Genomic DNA, 19087 nt, shown 5'->3' with positions numbered 1-19087 from the left:
CAGCTAGCGGCCCATCATTCAAGGACCACTCTGGCCCTCACTTATTATTACGCTCCCCACATCAGTGCGAGGAAGGTAGATGGCAGCCACTCCAATACTTCCTCCATCTGCAATGTTCTGACAGTTCGGATAACACATTCAACCCTTCCATTCATTTGTAAACAGGGATTTCCTACTGCTCGCTGTGAAGGGGTCGGAAGTCACTTTCCTGTATAAGTATATGGGACGGCTCAGCACTGACACAGAACCATAGTCCCATAGACTTACATTGACAAAGTGACTTTTGGCCCCTTCACACAGAGCAGTAGGATCTCGCTGGTCACAAATGACCAGCAGGGCAGTACAGGCCTGGGGTGCCATCCACCGTCCCTGCAGTGATGTGAGGAGGGTAATAAGAGCTGGAGTGCTCCTTAAAGGGAACCAATTTGCACAATTGTGCTGATATGGTTTTCAGCTGCACAGTATAGAGCTACTGTTCAGCTCCCTGAGGCTACCAGCCACTGAGTATAAGATGGTGGGAAAGCTGGTTGACCATATTATACTGAGTATAAGATCCTGGTAAAACTGGGTGACCTCCATTATACTGAGTATAAGATGGTGGGAAAGCTGGGTGACCATATTATACTGAGTATAAGTTGCTGGGAAAGCTGGGTAACCTCCATCATTCTGAGTATAAGATGGTGGGAAAGCTGGGTGACCATATTATACTGAGTATAAGATGCTGGGAAAGCTGGGTAACCTCCATCATTCTGAGTATAAGATGCTGGGAAAGCTGGGTGACCTCCATCATTCTGAGTATAAGATGGTGGGAAAGCTGGGTGACCTCCATCATTCTGAGCACAAGATGCTGGGAAAGCTGGGTGACCTTCATCATACTAAATATAAGATAGTGGGAAAGCTGGATGACCACATCATACTGACTACAATACAATATGCTGGGAAACTGGGGTTTCTGTATTTTCATTATAGTTTTTATCACTTTTGCTAGAAGTCTAAAATTATAGTATCACTGGAGTTTTCCTGGGCAATGTCACCAGAAAAAAAATGTTTCATATGTCATAAAAACATATAAATATTTTTTATTGGTCAGAGTGTGAATGTTTAGACAGCAATTAATCAGAACAAACTGAGAGAAGTCCATGCTCTGTATGTTCCCTTAGCTCTGTGTCACATGACTGTAATGGTCACATAATGGAAGTCTTTGGGGACAGGGAGGGGAGTGAGGCTTTGGCAGTTCATGTCCAAAATACCCAACAAAATAGTGCAGCCTGCAGTACTATTGTTATTTGTTCAAATGTGCAGAGTTGTATCTTAGACCTTGATAAAGGTCTGTGATAGACAGACCGAACACGTTGCGCTATTAAACAGAACAATTGAGTCACATCTTTGTGTGATGCTCCTAATGCGATTTCACTGGTCTCTTGGACGTCGACCTGTGCTGACCCTCCTACGGGTTCTCCTTTGGTTCCTGTGATCTGAGATACAACTCTGCATGTTTCTACCCACCTTCGGTGGCTGCAACCTGAGGGGTAGCGCGGTCCCTGTCTGATTGACATCATATACCTACAGTAGAGTTGTGCCTATGATGTCAATCATTTGCACAACTCCACAAGGTGAGTGCGTCCATTTCCCACTGGAATAGTAACACTAGCCCACTACGTTATTGCACCAGGAGGCCCCCTCTGTCCTCTTGTTTCCTATTTGTTCAAATTACACTATGCCAGAACCCAGATGTGCCTTATTAATATCAATGGGGCCCATACAGTTCTGTAAGGGTGCGTATTGTTCTGTATGGTTCTGTATGGGTGCATATTGTTCTGTATAGGTGTATATTGTACTGTATGGTTCTGTATGGATGTATATTGTACTGTATGGTTCTGTATGGGTGTATATTGTACTGTATGGTTCTGTATGGATGTATATTGTACTGTATGGTTCTGTATGGGTGTATATTGTACTGTATGGGTGTATATTGTACTGTGTGGTTCTGTATAGATGCGTATTGTACTGTATTCTGTATGGGTGTATATTGTACTGTATGGTTCTGTATGGATGCATATTGTACTGTATTATTCTGTATGGGTGTATATTATACTGTATGGTTCTGTATAGGTGTATATTGTACTGTATGGTTCTGTATGGGTGTATATTGTTCTGTATGAGTGCATATTCTGTATGGAAGCATATTGTACAGTATTATTCTGTATGGGTGTATATTGTACTGTATGGCTCTGTATAGGTGTATATTGTACTGTATAGTTCTGTATGGGTGTATATTGTACTGTATGGGTGTATATTGTACTGTATGGTTCTGTATAGGTGTATATTGTACTGTATAGTTCTGTATGGGTGTATATTGTACTGTATGGGTGTATATTGTACTGTATGGGTGTATATTGTACTGTATGGTTCTGTATAGGTGTATATTGTACTGTATAGTTCTGTATGGGTGTATATTGTACTGTATGGGTGTATATTGTACTGTATGGGTGTATATTGTACTGTATGGTTCTGTATAGGTGTATATTGTACTGTATAGTTCTGTATGGGTGTATATTGTTCTGTATGGGTGTATATTGTACTGTATGGTTATGTATGAGTGTATATTGTGTTGTATGGTTCTGTTTGGGTGTATATTGTACTGTATGGCTCTGTATGGGAGTATATTGTACTGTATGGCTCTGTATGGGTGTATATTGTACTGTATGGGTGTATATTGTACTGTATGGGTGTATATTGTACTGTATGGTTCTGTATGGGTGTATATTGTACTGTATGGTTATGTATGAGTGTATATTGTGTTGTATGGTTCTGTTTGGGTGTATATTGTACTGTATGGCTCTGTATGGGAGTATATTGTACTGTGTGGCTCTGTATGGGTGTATATTGTACTGTATGGCTCTGTATGAGTGTATATTGTACTGTGTGGTTCTGTATGGATGCATATTGTACTGTGAGGTTCTGTATGGGTGTATATTGTTCTGTATGAGTGCGTATTGTTCTGTATGGATGCATATTGCACTGTATGGTTCTGTATGTGTGTATATTGTACTGTATGGTTCTGTATGGGTGTATATTGTACTGTATGGTTCTGTATGGGTGTATATGGTACTGTATGGTTCTGTATGGGTGTATATTGTACTGTATGGGTGTATATTGTACTGTATGGGTGTATATGGTACTGTATGGTTCTGTATGGGTGTATATTGTACTGTATGGGTGTATATGGTACTGTATGGTTCTGTATGGGTGTATATTGTACTGTATGGGTGTATATTGTACTGTATGGCTCTGTATGGATGTATATTGTACTGTATGGGTGTATATTGTACTGTATGGGTGTATATGGTACTGTATGGTTCTGTATGGGTGTATATTGTACTGTATGGCTCTGTATGGGTGTATATTGTTCTGTATGGATGCATATTGCACTGTATGGGTGTATATTGTACTGTATGGTTCTGTATGAGTGTATATTGTTCTGTATGGGTGTATATTGTACTGTATGGCTCTGTATGGGTGTATATTGTACTGTATGGCTCTGTATGGGTGTATATTGTACTGTATGGGGGTATATGGTACTGTATGGTTCTATATGGATGTATATTGTACTGTATGGGTGTATATTGTACTGTATGGCTCTGTATGGATGTATATTGTACTGTATGGTTCTGTATGGATGTATATTGTACTGTATGGTTCTGTATGGGTGTATATGGTACTGTATGGTTCTGTATGAGTGTATATTGTACTGTATTCTGTATGGATGCATATTTTACTGTGAGGTTCTGTATGGGTGTATATTGTTCTGTATGAGTGCGTATTGTTCTGTATGGATGCATATTGCACTGTATGGTTCTGTATGGGTGTATATGGTTCTGTATGGGTGTATATTGTACTGTATGGGTGTATATGGTACTGTATGGCTCTGTATGGGTGTATATTGTACTGTATGGCTCTGTATGGGTGTATATTGTACTGTATGGCTCTGTATGAGTGTATATTGTACTGTATTGTTCTGTATGGATGCATATTTTACTGTGAGGTTCTGTATGGGTGTATATTGTTCTGTATGAGTGCGTATTGTTCTGTATGGATGCATATTGCACTGTATGGTTCTGTATGGGTTTATATGGTTCTGTATGGGTGTATATGGTACTGTATGGCTCTGTATGGGTGTATATTGTACTGTATGGGGGTATATGGTACTGTATGGTTCTATATGGATGTATATTGTACTGTATGGGTGTATATTGTACTGTATGGCTCTGTATGGATGTATATTGTTCTGTATGGATGCATATTGTACTGTATGGGTGTATATTCTGTATGGATGTATATTGTTCTGTATGGGTGTATATGGTACTGTATGGTTCTGTATGGGTGTATATTCTGTTTGGGTGCTTATTGTTCTGTAATGGTGCTTATTGTTCTGTATGGGTGCGTATCATTCTATCTGGAGCATTTTTGCAGCATCTGCATTTTTTTTCCATTCTTCTCCTTTAGTGAACAGGAGCAGAAACCAAAAGTGTGTGTGTGGATATTACTCACATAGGCCAGGTTCACTCTATGTAAAGACAACAGCTATATTTTATAACAATGACCGTAGTTGTGCAAAAAATGCATAGTGTGAACCTGGCCATACATACACATACATGTTACAGACAAGTATACATACAGTAGTTCAGTCATACTGTACATACAGTCACACTTACTTTTGTGCAGTATAACTGGACGTCTTCTGGTACAATTAGGAATCCGAATGCTAATGCTAACAGCCAGAAGTGTGTGGGGGCCCAGCACCCTGAGCGGGAGAAGACAGCAGTCTGGGGGGGGGCACACTGCACATAACAGGTACAGGTGGAGAGAGGCAAAGCAGCGTGGGGGAGAGGGTGCAGCTATAGGGGGAACAGGGCAGTGGCTACAATGCTAGAAGACTGTGTGTGTGCTTCTCTCAGCTCTGCAGACTCCCCCTTCTCTCTGTCCCGACCTCCCTCCTATCTACAGCCCAGTACCTGACAGGAAGCAGGAGCCTGTAGCTGGAGGAGGCTGTGTAGCTGGAGGTTAGCAGCCAGCCTCCTCCTCACCACACTGTATCATACAGGGAGTAGTACAGGCAGCTGCTGAGGACACATACAGGACCTGCTGGTGGCAGCTGGAGCTAGGGCACCTATGGTCCCCTCACAGCCAGTCAGTGAGTGTGACTGGATGTGAATAATAGGCTGTGCTGCCCTGCCGCCACTGCTGTCCTCTACTCCTTCAGAAGAGGCAGGAAGTCCAGGGCCAGGAGGAACATGGTACACGTCCACAGGGGGCGGGGCTTAACGGCTGGGGGGGGGGGAGCAGCTTCAGCCCGCATCCCAGGCCGGCCCTGCAGCTTCTTTATGAGTTAGAGAGAAAAGCGCTGGGGCGGTAAGCAGCCTCAGCGCAGCCCTCTAATGTACAGTGGAAGACCGGCCCAGGGGGCAGATGCCACCCTGCCCCCCGGCCCAGCCCGCCCCTGGCCAGGAGCCCTGTTAGTGTACAGTATGGGGGCTGCAGAGAGTTACTGTAGTAAAGACTATATCTTGTAGGGTGGTAACTAGAGGTGAGCGAACGTACAGCAGAGGTGGCCATACACTTCTAGAGGCTGTCTAGGAAAATGTACTTTTTCCCTATCTACAGTAGGAGTTCCGACCTCTGTACCCCCTGCTGATCTCCCTATCGGGCCCCGCTGGTTATATTCATTCCTATGGAGCCAATGGAAGAGGCCGAGTACATCGCTCTTCCGGGCTCAGTCTTTGGCAGACTCACCAATAGAGAGCACTGACCTATGCAATGCAATAGTATCAGAATCTTTGTATACTTTAGACTTTTTTTTTTTTTTTTTTAAAGTGTGTGTCCATATTCTGATATTCTGGTATGGTGACATCCCTAGTCCGCCGTGTGAGTGACAGCTCTGAGGCTAGATTATCCTGTTCCTCCTCTTCTGTTTTGATTCCTTTGGTTTATTTTGTTCACGTTTTGTTTGTTTTTCTCCTCGTTTTTCAGGGTAACTTGTTTGACTTCCTTCGGCTGACAGGCTGGCGAGGCTCCAAGGTGTTTTATTTCGGCGACCACCTGTACAGCGACCTGGCAGTAAGTGACAGCTCTTCCTGATGGATTGGTCCTCCACTTAGTGTGACTTCCGTGGACACTTGAGTGATTACTTCTCCCTTGCAGGACTTGATGCTCCGTCATGGATGGAGGACGGGGGCCATCGTGCCCGAGCTGGAGAGCGAAACTAGGATTGTCAACACCGAGCAATACTCTCAGTCCCTGACCTGGATGCAGGCGCTAACTGGACTTCTCGAGCGTATGCAGGTAAGGAAGGAGCGCACAGGTACCATCGATAAGAGTATATCTATGGCAGGTATCGTATTGTGTATCTGGCTGTATTACCCAGACATAATGGGAATTGTAGTTCTGCAGAAACTGGACGTCTGCAGGTCCCCCATCACTGAGCATGGTCTGTCCATAGACCTCAGACTTCTGGCTGCTTACTGACCAGCCCAAAACTGGGGTTATCCTCTATTCCCCAGCAGTGTAAGCGGTGCCCCCCCAGCTGTCGGGTCAGTGGCGGAGAATTGTTCCAGAGTAACCAAATGTGCCGACAACCAACATTTTATACCTGCATGGCTGATCGGATCAGCTGATCATCGGCCCACGTGGACGTCCCTCTTCCATCACAAGTGTTTGCGTTTCACACTCAGCTGCATCATATGACTGGTCTTCAAAAGGGATGATAGAAGATGATGTCCAGTCAGTTGTCCCCATATCCCGCCATCATCTATGCCCCCCCCTCTTATTCAGGTGTTCCAGCTATAAGAATTCTTGGCTTCAGTACAATCCTCCTTCCCTGTGTGAACCCGGCTTTAATCGCTAGTTTTTCTTTGCAGAATTTCCGTGACCCGGAGTCTCAGCAGGTTCTACAAGACTGGATGAAGGAGAGACAGGAGCTCAGGTACCAACTGCTATTAAAGGGGTCTTCCTATCTGGTACATTCATCCCACTGGACAAGCAGGGTTTGGGGAGTGATGGGGTCCTAATCAGGTCAATTCTTTTCTTTTATTTAGAAATAATCTCTGTACCCTTAAAGGGTTTTTCCAGCAAAAAAAAATTTTCTTTCAAATCAACTGGTCTCAGATAGTTATACAGATTTGTAATTTACATCTATTTAAAAACCTCAAGCCATCCAGTACTTATCAGTTGCTGTATGTCCTACAGGAAGTGGTGTAATCTTTCCAGTGTGACACAGTGCTCTCTGCTGCCACCTCTGTCAATGTCAGGAACTGTCCAGTGCAGGAGCAAATCCCCATAGAAAACCTCTCCTGCTCTGGACAGTTCCTGATTTGGACAGAGGTGGCAGCAAAGAGCACGGTCAGTCTGGAAGGAATATACCACTTCCTGCAGGACATACAGCAGCTGATAATAGAAGTTACAAATATATAACCCCTTTTTAATACAGCCACACATCCCGGCTAGAGTTTGTCAGAGTGTGCAGCATTTGATGAGCAGTGGCTGCTAAAGGATGCCGCCCAAAGGAGTGCTGGAAATCATGGATACAGCCATTGGCTGATAACAGTGAACAATAGATGACATAACCCATACCTTACTTTACTTTCAGAGCTGTGACCAAGAACCTGTTCAACCCCCAGTTTGGCAGCATCTTCCGCACCTGCCACAACCCCACCTACTTCTCCAGACGCCTCTGCCGTTTCTCCGACCTGTATATGGCCTCAATTAGTTGCCTCCTGAACTACGACCTGAACTACGCCTTCTTCCCTCGCCGCACCCCCCTCCAGCATGAGGCGCCTCTCTGGATGGACCAGCTCTGCACCGGCTGCATGAAGACTCCCTTCCTAGAAGAAATGGCGCACATCCGCTAAATGTGGTTTACGTCTAAGACATTGTAAGCAAAGACTAAAAAAAAATTTTTTTTTTATTTTTTTTTTTCCCCTTCATTGCCAGTGCTGTTTGCACAGAGGAGAGTATGGCGTCTTCTGGGAGGCACGGGAGATGGATTCTTCTTAGTACTTGTACAAATAAGCTGGGAAACAGGGTGTACTAAGATTTCCTAAAGATCTATTCCTCTTGTCCGATAAGGCTCTTTACTCCTCCTTAATCTTAATCTGGCTCCTCCGATATTATTCTGCCCTTGATAATGTTAGGTCAATGGAGGGTGGGATTTTTAATTTTTTTTTTTGTTTCCCTTTTAATTCCATTACCACACTGAAATGCCATGTGCTCTGACGTGTTTTGCCCCCCTCTTTCCCCGGAGGGGTTTGAAGACAACCTGGATTACCAGCAAGCTTTGAGGCTGAAGAGCTGCACATGTTCATATGGAAGTGTGAAATTTTTAGGAATCTACCATCTGTCGTCCGGCATCTGCTTTTACGTTTGGGCCTCTCCGTCAGTTCTTATGACTGCTGCCAAACGCTGATGGACGAGAGGTCCGGAGCTGTGGCCACTACCTTGCAGATGGAAAAGGAACATTATACTGGGGGGAGGGGGGGGGTACTTGTGGTCTTTAGGGATCAAGAGACTCTGTTTTCATGTTGGACTATAGAACAATTTTTAAAGTTGAAAAACGCACAATTTTATTTTTAAAAACATTTTGCAGCTTTTCCTCCTCCTCCGAAAAAAAAAAAATTAAAAAGTCAGTATTCACCCGTACATTGATTGTATCGGTATATTACAAAATGTGGCCGACTACCTATGATACATTCCCTCCTGTTCATATATTTGTGTATGGAAGATTTGCCATTCTGGGAAAGTTGGGAGATGTCAGAAATTTAAAGGCAGGTTAGACAAATCTAAGCCGCTGATAGATCCCTAATGTGCACAGGAGACATCTCTAAGGGTACTATTACACCAACAGATCTGACGAAAGATTATCTGCCAAAGATTTGAAGCCAAACCCAGGAGTGGATTTGAAAAGAGGAGAAATCCAGTCTTTCCTTTATGACCTGATCTCTGTTTATAGTCTGTTCCTGGGTTTGGCTTCAAATCTTTGGCAGATAATCTGTCGTCAGATCTGTTGGTGTAATAGTACCCTTACCTTCCTCCTCGTCACCGTTCCCATGAAGTTAGCAGTGTAAGGGTCCTATTCCACGGGCCGACCAGGACCCGATCAATAATGTAAACGAGCACCTATCTGTTAGATCGGCGCTCGTTTACTGGGCCTATTCCACGGCCCGATAATCATTTAGTGAGGGCTGCAGGGACATCGTTACTGATGTCCTTGCAGCCCTTGCTCACACCATACATTACCTACACATGTTGCAGGGCTTCTCCTGCACTCCTCTTCCTCCCAGTCCCGCGTGCAGCAGCAGCTTCGTGCGGCCTGTCTGAGCTGACAGACTGCTCAGCCAATCTCTGGCCGCTGCGGTCCTGGCAGTGATTGGCTGAGAGGTCTGTCAGCTAAGACAGGCCGCACCGAAGCTGCTGCATGCGGGATTGGGAGGAAGGAGGAGCGAAGGAGAAGCCCTGCAACATGTTAGTTAATATATGATGCTTATGAACGCGTCTGTTGCCCAATTTTAGGTTTGAACCTTAATGAAACGATCAGCCGATGACCCGATCATCAGCTGATTGTTCTTTCTATTCCACGGAGCGATAATCGGCCGGTTATCTCTCCGTGGAATAGCACCCTAATCCTTGATCTGGAGCCCCACCCCATTGCACGAGCCGGCCTGCTTCTTCTAATGATGATTAACGAATCGGCGCTCCCCCACAGGAAGACGCACACCTTCCTCATAGGGACATATCAGCAGGTTAGATTCGTCTAATCTGCTGATGGTTCCCCATTTGTGTACAGGGAGATCAGGGGAAGGAGTGTCTTGAAAAAGGGTCTCCTCCTATTGAAGGGAGTGTTCACACACATTGCAGTACTTTTTGCTGTACTGCAGTGTTTTTGGTGTGATTATGCAATATCACAACAGTACTGCAATGTGTGAACATAGCCCCAGATTTTATGAGCAAGCACCATCAGTGTGTCTGAGCTGCAATACCAGACACAGCCTTATCTATGAGAGTGGCGCTGTTTTGAGAAACTACCTATCGTCGCACAAATTTCTCAAAAGAACCACAGAATGGCTACTTCGCTTTTTTTTATTTATGGCAACAGGAGCCTTTTATTTTTATTTTTTTTAAGCATTTGTCCATCAACAAGGCAAGAAATGACAGATGGTTGTAGCTCCAATAAAGAAAGAAAAGCATGTGACATATGTCCGGTTGTGACATGCAGGAGACAGTTAAAGGGGTTTCCCATCTCTAGTTATCCCCCTAGACCAGGGGTGTCAAACTGGTGGCCCCCACAGCTGTTGCCAAACTACTACAAAAATTCCCATCATGCCTGGACAACCAGAGCTTTAGCATGATGGGAATTGTAGTTTTGCAGCAGCTGGAGGGCTGCAGTTTGACACCCCTGATCTAAGGGATCACAAGCTGGTTGGGGTGTGATCACGAAAATTGATCAAATTTTGTCCATTGCTGAAATGGAGTGACAATTGTTTCTCTCTCCTTATGATCAGTGGGGAACCCTGCAGTCGGAGCCCCCAAGGATCAGCATAAAGGAGTTATACAGGAATTTAAAAAAAAACAGCACCACTTTTATCCATGGGCTGTGTCTGATATTACAGCTCGTCCTTATTCATTTAAATGATATGCAATACCAGACACAGCCAGTAGACAAGAGTGGCGCTGTTTCTTCTCATCTTGATTCTGGACGACTAGTGTAATGTCCAGCCTAAGTGCAGTTTACCAGTGACTGATCTCTGATACCGACACAGATGGATGTCCTGGCAAGTACGTGATAAGTGGACGTGGAAGTGACGCCCTGCATGTGGGGTATATGGTGCTTAACACATTGAGGACATGCTGGGTTTTTAACTTTTTTTTAATTTATTTTCTGGGACATGTTTTTTTATGAATGTTTTGTTTACTTCTATGCGATATATTAAAAATGACTGGAGGATTCGGCTGTACACGGCGGCCATGATGGAGCTGTACGGCGAGAAGCGTCAAATAAACTTTCAATAAACTGCGACTCTTGTGTTTGTGTCCTGTTTGGAGACTGAGAACGTCCTAAGAGGGTGGCACTCTGCTCGGCTGAACACGGAGTCATTGTCTGTAATGGAACTCGATATAAGCAGCAGGAACAGAATGTCTCTGGCTGGTATTTGTGCGGCGAGGTTAAAGGTGCCCGTCCTCCCAGGGTTTGGAGTAAAGTGCAGCCAACAATGTAACTTCCCGTTTCTGCCAAAAAAGTAAAACCGAATAACATGTTACAGAAAGAGGTGAAAGTTGTGAGATGGAAAGTTTTAAGGGTTTGTCTGTGGTGCTACTGTGCAGAAGTATTACTAGTGTGCAGAAGGGCTACAGACCCAATGTGCACTGTGCCTGTATCCCATGGGGAGCTCAGTAATAAATATGGTGGCCCAAGACACATTTTGTTTATATATATCTTTATGGAATTTGGTGTAAAACCTCATTTTGCCTGCGGAGGTGCTGCAGGGAATTGAGTCTGTTCTGTACATACCTCTACTGCAGCTGTTAGGGGGGTACTGGCTGTTTTATGCAGGGCCCAAGCATTGCAGTGGTGCCCCCTATACTTTGTTATTGATAGCAATACATACCTTGACATGACCTTTCCATATATTATAAGGTTACATATTCTGCAATGGCCACTGAACCTTTTACAGCCTGTATTACAGTCTCTGGCCTACAATGAGCTGGTAAATTATACTCGTCCCGGGAGCCAGGTTGCTGAAGCATCGTGACATATACTAGAGGTGTCCTAATTTTCATGGATATGCATAGGTGCTGCAGACACAAAACGGTAGTAGATTCTTACATAGGCAAAGTCAATTACTTAAAAAAAAAAAAAATTTCGTCTGGGTGTTTTAGACCCCCACCAGTTTGAGCTGAGAGAAGTGTCTTGCCAAGTGCTTCACCCGACAGCTTGCTGTATGTTAAAAGGTGGAGAGAAGAGGTTAAAGGGGTTATTCAGCATTAGAAGAACATGGCCACTCTTGTCTCCAGTTTGGGTGCAGGTTTTGCAACTGTTCCATTAACGTGAATGAAGCTTAATGGCAAACACCTGAAGAGTGGTGCGGTCTCTGTTAAAGGGGTTATTCAGTGTTAGAAAAACAAAGTGCTTCTCTATGGTCTCTAACTGAGGAGGTCTCTGCAGCCAGACCCTGACCAATCGAGCTGTTTAAGCGTGCGTTTACACAGAGATTTATCTGACAGATTTTGAAAGCCAAAGCCAGGATTGGATTTGAAAATAGGATAGATCCTCGTCTATTCTTTATGACCTGATCCCTGTTTATAGTCTGTTCCTAGTTTTGGCTTCAAAGATCTCAGATAAATCTGTCTGTGTAAATGGACCCTAACTTTTAGGTGTTAAGAAAAACATGGCTGGCTGCTGCCTTCCAGAAACAGCGCCTCCCCTGTCCTCAGTTTGTTTTGCAGCTCGGTTCTATTAAAAGGGTACTCCGGGCCAGGGGGTATTTTGGAGGATCGTGGGTGGAAATTGAAGCCGGAGGTCACTTACCGTTCCAGCGCCGGAACCCGGATCGCGCCGCCCGGCACTGCTGTCCCGAGGCGGCTTCCTGGTCAGAGCTGTAGCATGAGATGTGACGTCTCAAGGCAGCTCTGCCATTCAGCGGCAAAGGTGGGATCCCGCTACGGCTGCTGATTGTCAGAGCTGCCTTGAGACGTCACGTCTCATGCGGCAGCTCTGACCAGGAAGCGGCCGTAGGATGGCAGTACCGGACGGCGCGATACGGGCGCTGGAACGGGGGAGGTAAGTGACCTCCGGCTTCAATTTCCACACCCTCCCCGGCGATGCACCAAAATACCACCTGGCCCGGAGTACCCCTTTAAGTGAATGTAGGTGAATTGTAATACCACACAAACCTGAGGACAAGGATGATGCTGTTCTTGCAAGAAAGTACTTGTGTTTCCTCTTATACTGGATAACCCCTTGTCACTGATGACTGATAACCCTAGACTGGTCGTCCATCATTCAGCTGCACTATAGAGAGTAGTCATGAAAAACTCTGGGCCTCATTTGTTCTCATGGTCCCTGACCACCAGTTTCTGCCTCTCCTGTGCTGTGCACTTTATTGCTCTTACTGAATGCCTTTTAGTTCAGCATATTCACCTTTAACACAAGAGGCAGCTGGATACCATGATGCAGGTTTCTTTTTTTCTGTCCTGCTACATATAGAGATTCAGCCTCTGAACTGTTCGTACACTGAGGGTATATGCACACTGAGCAATTCTCATGGAACTTCAAGCGGATTTCGTGCCAAAATGGGTGCGGAATCTGCTTGAAATTCTGTCCGTAAAAAGAGTAGTCTTGGCTCAATTTGTTTTCAAGTATATTTCTGCACATTAGTGCACACAGTGGAAATTTCCATCTGCGTTCTGCCTGAAGAATTGACATGTCAATTCTTTGGTTGGACTCTGCTAGAGGAATCCTATAGAAGTCAATGGGGCTTAAATTCTGCTCAATTCTGCTTAAATTCCACTCTGGGTAGGTTAACACTACGGCATCTGCGCGGATAAGTTCCGGTGAAACTGACATGTCAATTCTTTCAGCAGACAGCGGAATTCGCCCGCCCTTAGGATGGTGTCTATGGAGAAAAAAAAAGGTATCTCACAGGGTGAGGAGGGAAAATGCCCCCTCACACAGCAAAAAAAAAAAACAAAAAAACACTGCAGTGACTAAGGGGTTAAAACTGGACAGTGACCCTATTCCGTAATAAACTGCATGAGTGGTTGTGGGTTTGTAGGGATAACCTATTCCTATGGGACACATCTTTCCCCCGCTGGAATCCGTTCCTGTATTCCAGGAAAACCGCCAATGACGTGTGTCCTGTGTCATAATGTAATCCCATTTTTCTAATGATGACGTTTTCATGCGGCCATTCTTTACCGGGGATGTCTTACAGCACCAGCTCCTTTCTATTCACCCTATAAGGAGATGAGGATGACTTTTTTGTTTTTCCCTTCTCGCCTTTTAAAAACCACAACACTCATTTCCCTTCTGCAGAGCCACATGGGGGCTTGTTTTTCTGGGAAGCTGCCCCTTGTGTTCTTCCTACTCTATGTACACAGTGCTACCTCCTGAATGTAATTTCCCCTACTACCCCTTTAGCTTGTTTTCTGCAGCAGCTTATTGCAACCCCTTCCTTGCTGTGCTGCTGCTTGTTCTATCTGCTCACATTCCATATTGCCAATCAAGTGTATCAGTAACCCCTTCTCCTCCACCTACCATCTATACTAGTACACTGTAAATCCTCCAGTACAGTGCAAGTATTTTTTACTCCAATGCATATTTATCAACACTATATCATGGCATAACGTAGAGAAGTAAGAGAATGTGTGTACTACTGACAAGTGGGAAATATCTGTGCAAGATGCAGGACGCATCTCATTCTCTTTATTCTATTTTTTAATCATTGTAATGTTATGGAGTAAATATATAAAAGTTTTATATTTACTCCCTACCATTACAATGATTTAAAAAAAAATAAAAAAAATATTAAAACTCCCTGTAGATCTCCTGGTGTGGAGGCTGCAACCTATAAGCAATGTGTGAACACAGCCTCATTGTAGAAAGTGAGCGCTCTGTGCTTGTATGTAATCTGTGGTGCGTTGCTGCCATCTAGTGTTCATTGGTTAGTATTGCACATCTATCTATATTTGTGAACATTAATAACCATTAAAATATTTCCTAAATAAATCTGGACACTTTGACACAAATATTGTTACAAACAGAATGATTGTTCTGATCTAGAGAAAATAATTTCACGTTTATTTATACGATTTTAATTTGTCCTTTTGATTGATGGATAGATAATGAAGTCGCAATATGTCCCCAAAATATCCCCCCTGTGCTGAGGGTCCTCTGGGGGAGGTTCATTGAGGTGACGGACACTCTTTAGTTTCCTCTGGATCAGAAACAATCGTCGCCTTTTAATAATTCATGAGCCCTGAAAACGGAAGCCAGAAATGAGAGCAGGTGAGGAGGTGCGGTGACACCTGGACAGTTCCCTGAGCGGCTGCGTCCTGTCCGGAGGGTCCCGGGAACGTCTGGTGATGTCACAGACCCCAGAGGAGCAAAGCCGCACCATCGCCATGTAAGACTCCAAAACTTTTATATTATGACATTTCCAGACTATTATAAACTTCTAGGTTGGTCTATCACATGCTCAGGTGGCTCGGGCTCTTGATGGTGATAGTAAGGCAACTGATTATTCAGAAAGTGTCTAGCATGAAAAAAATCTTAATAATAATTAATATTCAAGAGGAATGGATGTTGTATAACTGATGCATGTTCAGCATTGTTACACTTGTTCATTATTAGAAAAAAAAAATATTGCAACAGTGCCACCTGTGTATGAAGGTTGTGTCTGGTACTGCAGCTCCATTTCATTTACTTCACTGGAGCTGGGGTGCAATACCAGACCCAACCCATAGAGAGATGTGCACTGTTGGCTCAGTTTTGATTGCTCAGGGTTTGGGGGTTCAGTCCTCCACTGATCCTTTGCTCTTCATCTCGGTTTGCTGTGATCTCTGTCTCACTGCAGGAAACAGACTCTATTGACTTATAATGGAGCCAGGGTCGGCCTTATAGTAGATGGCGCCCTGTGCGGAATTTACTTTTAACCCCCCCTCCCCCTGTACCCAGCGTTATCAGAATCAGTGCTTCAAACACAGAATAATGCCCTGAAAGTGCCCCAACACTGTGTCAGGAGCTCCAATACATACATACAGTAGTTATCTTATAACACCCTTCTCTTACTGCCATATAGTGATTACATATTGCCCCCAGACTGCTCTAAACAAAACAGAAAGATATGATACTACTAATAATACTGCTGCACCATGACTACTATCATTACACACAGAGTGCAGTTATATCCAGTGACTCACAGGGGGCGTCTTCTCTGATCAGAGTCTTTCACTTTTTCTTTCAATCCAGCCCAAACCATCTTGAAGTGTTCCCCTGGCTGTGAATTCTCTCTCCAGAATCTGCCAGAGAAACATTTTAGGCTCCAACACATAAAGTAGTTAGGTCCCCTATACAGCAGTTACGCCCCTCTGTGCCCCCTTAGTTTTAAGGTGTCCCTGTGCCCCCACATAATAATTAGGCTTGATCGAACAGCGGAAAAAGCTAGGTCCGATTGAACTTGAACCTAGCTGGACCTTCCGCATTTGATTCCTGATGCCTTCCCGGTCCGTGCGGAGCCTCGAATTCCGGGATTCGACCTAGGTAATAGGCTGTATCCCGGAATTCCAGGCGGTCCCCAGGTTGTCTCCTCTTTCCGCACGGACTGGAAAGGCATCAGCAATTAAATGTGGAAGGTCCGGCTAGGTTTCGAGTTTGATCGATAGTTTTTTCCGCTGTTCGATCAAGCCTAATAATTAGGTATGCTCTGTGCCCCAGTATAGTAGTAAGGTCCCTATATAACATTGGCCCCTCTGTGCAGTCCCAATATAGTATCAGGCCCCTGTGTGCAGCCCCAATGTAGTATAGACCCCTTGTGTGCTGCCTTCAGTAGTATACAGACCCCTTGTGCGCTGCCCCCAGTGGTATACAGACCTCTTGTGTGCTGCCTTCAGTAGTATACAGACCCCTTGTGCGCTGCCCCCAGTGGTATACAGACCTCTTGTGCGCTGCCCCCAGTGGTATACAGACCTCTTGTGTGCTGCCCCCAGTGGTATACAGACCTCTTGTGTGCTGCACCCAGTGGTATACAGACCCCTTGTGTGCTGTCCCCAGTAGAATATACCCCTTGTGTGCTGCCCCCAGTAGTATAAAGACTACTTGTTGGTTAGTCCCCCTCCCATATCCCCTGGTAAGCATACTTCATTAAAAAAACACAACATTTATACTCACCTGGGTCCCGTGCGTCTCCTCTTCTCTGCAAGCGGCGCTCGAGTTACATCACTCGAGCGCCGGGACACCAGGGAGTAAGCGGGCTCTTGTGACCACAGGCAAAACACTACCTACATCCACAAGAGTGGCTCCCTGTGCAACCTAACCAGTCACACATAGCTAAGGTCGGCCCTGAATGGAGCCCATCGCCTTCAGTGAGTTGGGGAGAGAAGTGCCTAGCCATCTGCCTCTTTTGGCTCTGTCTAATGATCCGAATGGGGATCCGAATACTCAGACCCTGATCCAGCAAAACATTTGACATATCTGTGTTAAAAGTGAAAGAAACACTGTAAGGAACTTGAAAACTTGAAGCTTAATAACTAGAGGATATCAGCCAAACCCATCTCTCTCCTTTGTATGGCCCCTACTTACCATGCACCATTAATAATAAAAATATCTTCCTATGTGACATCTTTAGGGCTCCGTAGGCACTAGGGCCCAGGTGCAACTGCAATTTCTATAGTTCTTATAGTCCAAATTATATAGAGATTTCTACAGCTCCCATTGTATAGATCTGTATGCAGACACTGCCCCCTTCTGGTGGCAGTATGCAGACAGAATGTTATCATTAAACTCTATGACCATATATCAGGAAGCGTAGGATTTGGAGCTCTATGTTTTAAAAAATGCAGCTCTATCCCCCATATATAGGAAATCGCAAAGGACATTGTTTACCTATGACGTCCCTGCAAATCATTGGAATAAAAGATCTTTAACACATAAGCAGCTTGACCATAGAAGGTTTTCCTATTGGGACTGGGAACGGCAGACTGTGAGTAAGTAAGGCTGGAAGTTTTCCTAGAAAAATAGGCGAAAGTTACCGACATTAACCAGCAGCTGTAAATGACCGCCGATATGGAAAGTTGTCAGGCTGCCAGTGTGGAGGGGGAGAGGTGTCAGACTGTCTAGTTTATGAAAGATGAATGTGATAGACCTATATCTATGAGCTATTTAAAGGAACAGCAACCCTAAAATCTCTAGCCTAGCAATATTAGTCACACCAGCATGTACTGAAAAGTAAGTGAACCCTTGGGAATTATGAGGATTTCTGCAATGATAACTGAGACAAACACAAAGTAACAGACAGCTGTACTGCTCATGTCCTTTACTGAGCGTGTTGAGTAGACATCCATAATGCAGGGGGAAAACGATTGCCCAAGATGTAGATGTTGGGTGATAAAACAAGACAATGACCCAAAGCTCAGTAAATAGACGAAAAAATGTTTTGGAATCTTGACCTTCACTATACTGAGATGCCATGTCAGGATCTGAAGAGGGTTGTGAACACAACGCATGTCGGGAATACTAGTAAACTGAAATACATCTTCATGAGACTTGGTCCAAATGGTTCCCCCTTGGGCGACTCTTATTTGCAGCTAGAGGAAGTATTTGGTAGAGGCAATTGCTACTACGGGGGGGGATTTACAGGCTATTGAATTCAACGGATCACATATTTTCCCCCTGCCCAGTGGATGTTTACTCAATATGCTCAGTAACGGACACAAACAGTAGAACCATTTGTTCTCACATATCTGGACTAATACAATCTAACCAAATTAATGGCAATCGGACTAAACGTAATAAGAAAAGAAATCAATGCAGAAATCCTGGTAATTCAAAGGGTGCACTTACTTTTTCTTGCAACTGTAAATGTGCCTGGATGTTCCCAGAACCAGAGGCGTATATTTTTCTTGACCTGAACACTATAATCATCCTCTCCCCGCAGCCTGAAGTGACTGATAACAGGGAACGTTATATAGAGAATATTATAGTGTATGGAATCTGTGCAGCTGAATATAAAGTTATTATGTGCAGGGAGCGCACCGGACGTTCTGCTGACAGGCACTTTACAGAAGCGCAGTCCTCAGCGGATTATTTCCTGCTGAATCTGTATTTTTCCTAATATGAATGAACTTTTTTGATAAGCTGCACACTGGGACTCTGTGATAAAGCAGCAGAGGCCGGGCCTGTTCCTTTAAGTCTCCTATCAGTATTATGCCATGGGCTTGGGGAAGGTTACGGATGTTATAGAAGGTAATGGTAGTGTCATGGCAGCTGAAGGGCAATGGCTGGACCCCAGCTGGCACCTTCTTAGTCACCAGAACAATATTT

General features: G+C 44.5%; 1 protein-coding gene across 1 annotated transcript in view; it reads left to right on the top strand.

Annotated features, from left to right (window-relative positions):
• Positions 1 to 11068, top strand: part of LOC138802618 (5'-nucleotidase domain-containing protein 2-like) — a 37749-nt gene extending 26681 nt beyond the window's left edge. The window contains exons 11-14 of the mRNA XM_069986121.1: positions 6031 to 6117; positions 6202 to 6342; positions 6918 to 6982; positions 7646 to 11068. Of these exons, the coding sequence (XP_069842222.1) occupies positions 6031 to 6117; positions 6202 to 6342; positions 6918 to 6982; positions 7646 to 7907 (555 nt within the window). The 3' untranslated portion in view covers positions 7908 to 11068. The remainder of the gene's footprint in view (positions 1 to 6030; positions 6118 to 6201; positions 6343 to 6917; positions 6983 to 7645) is intronic.
• The last annotated feature ends 8019 nt before the right edge of the window (positions 11069 to 19087 follow it).

This window comes from Dendropsophus ebraccatus, chromosome 10 (genome assembly GCF_027789765.1).
Source record: "Dendropsophus ebraccatus isolate aDenEbr1 chromosome 10, aDenEbr1.pat, whole genome shotgun sequence".
Taxonomy (NCBI): domain Eukaryota; kingdom Metazoa; phylum Chordata; class Amphibia; order Anura; family Hylidae; genus Dendropsophus; species Dendropsophus ebraccatus.
Note: the sequence above shows the minus strand (reverse complement) of the source record. Positions and strands in the feature narration are given on the sequence as shown.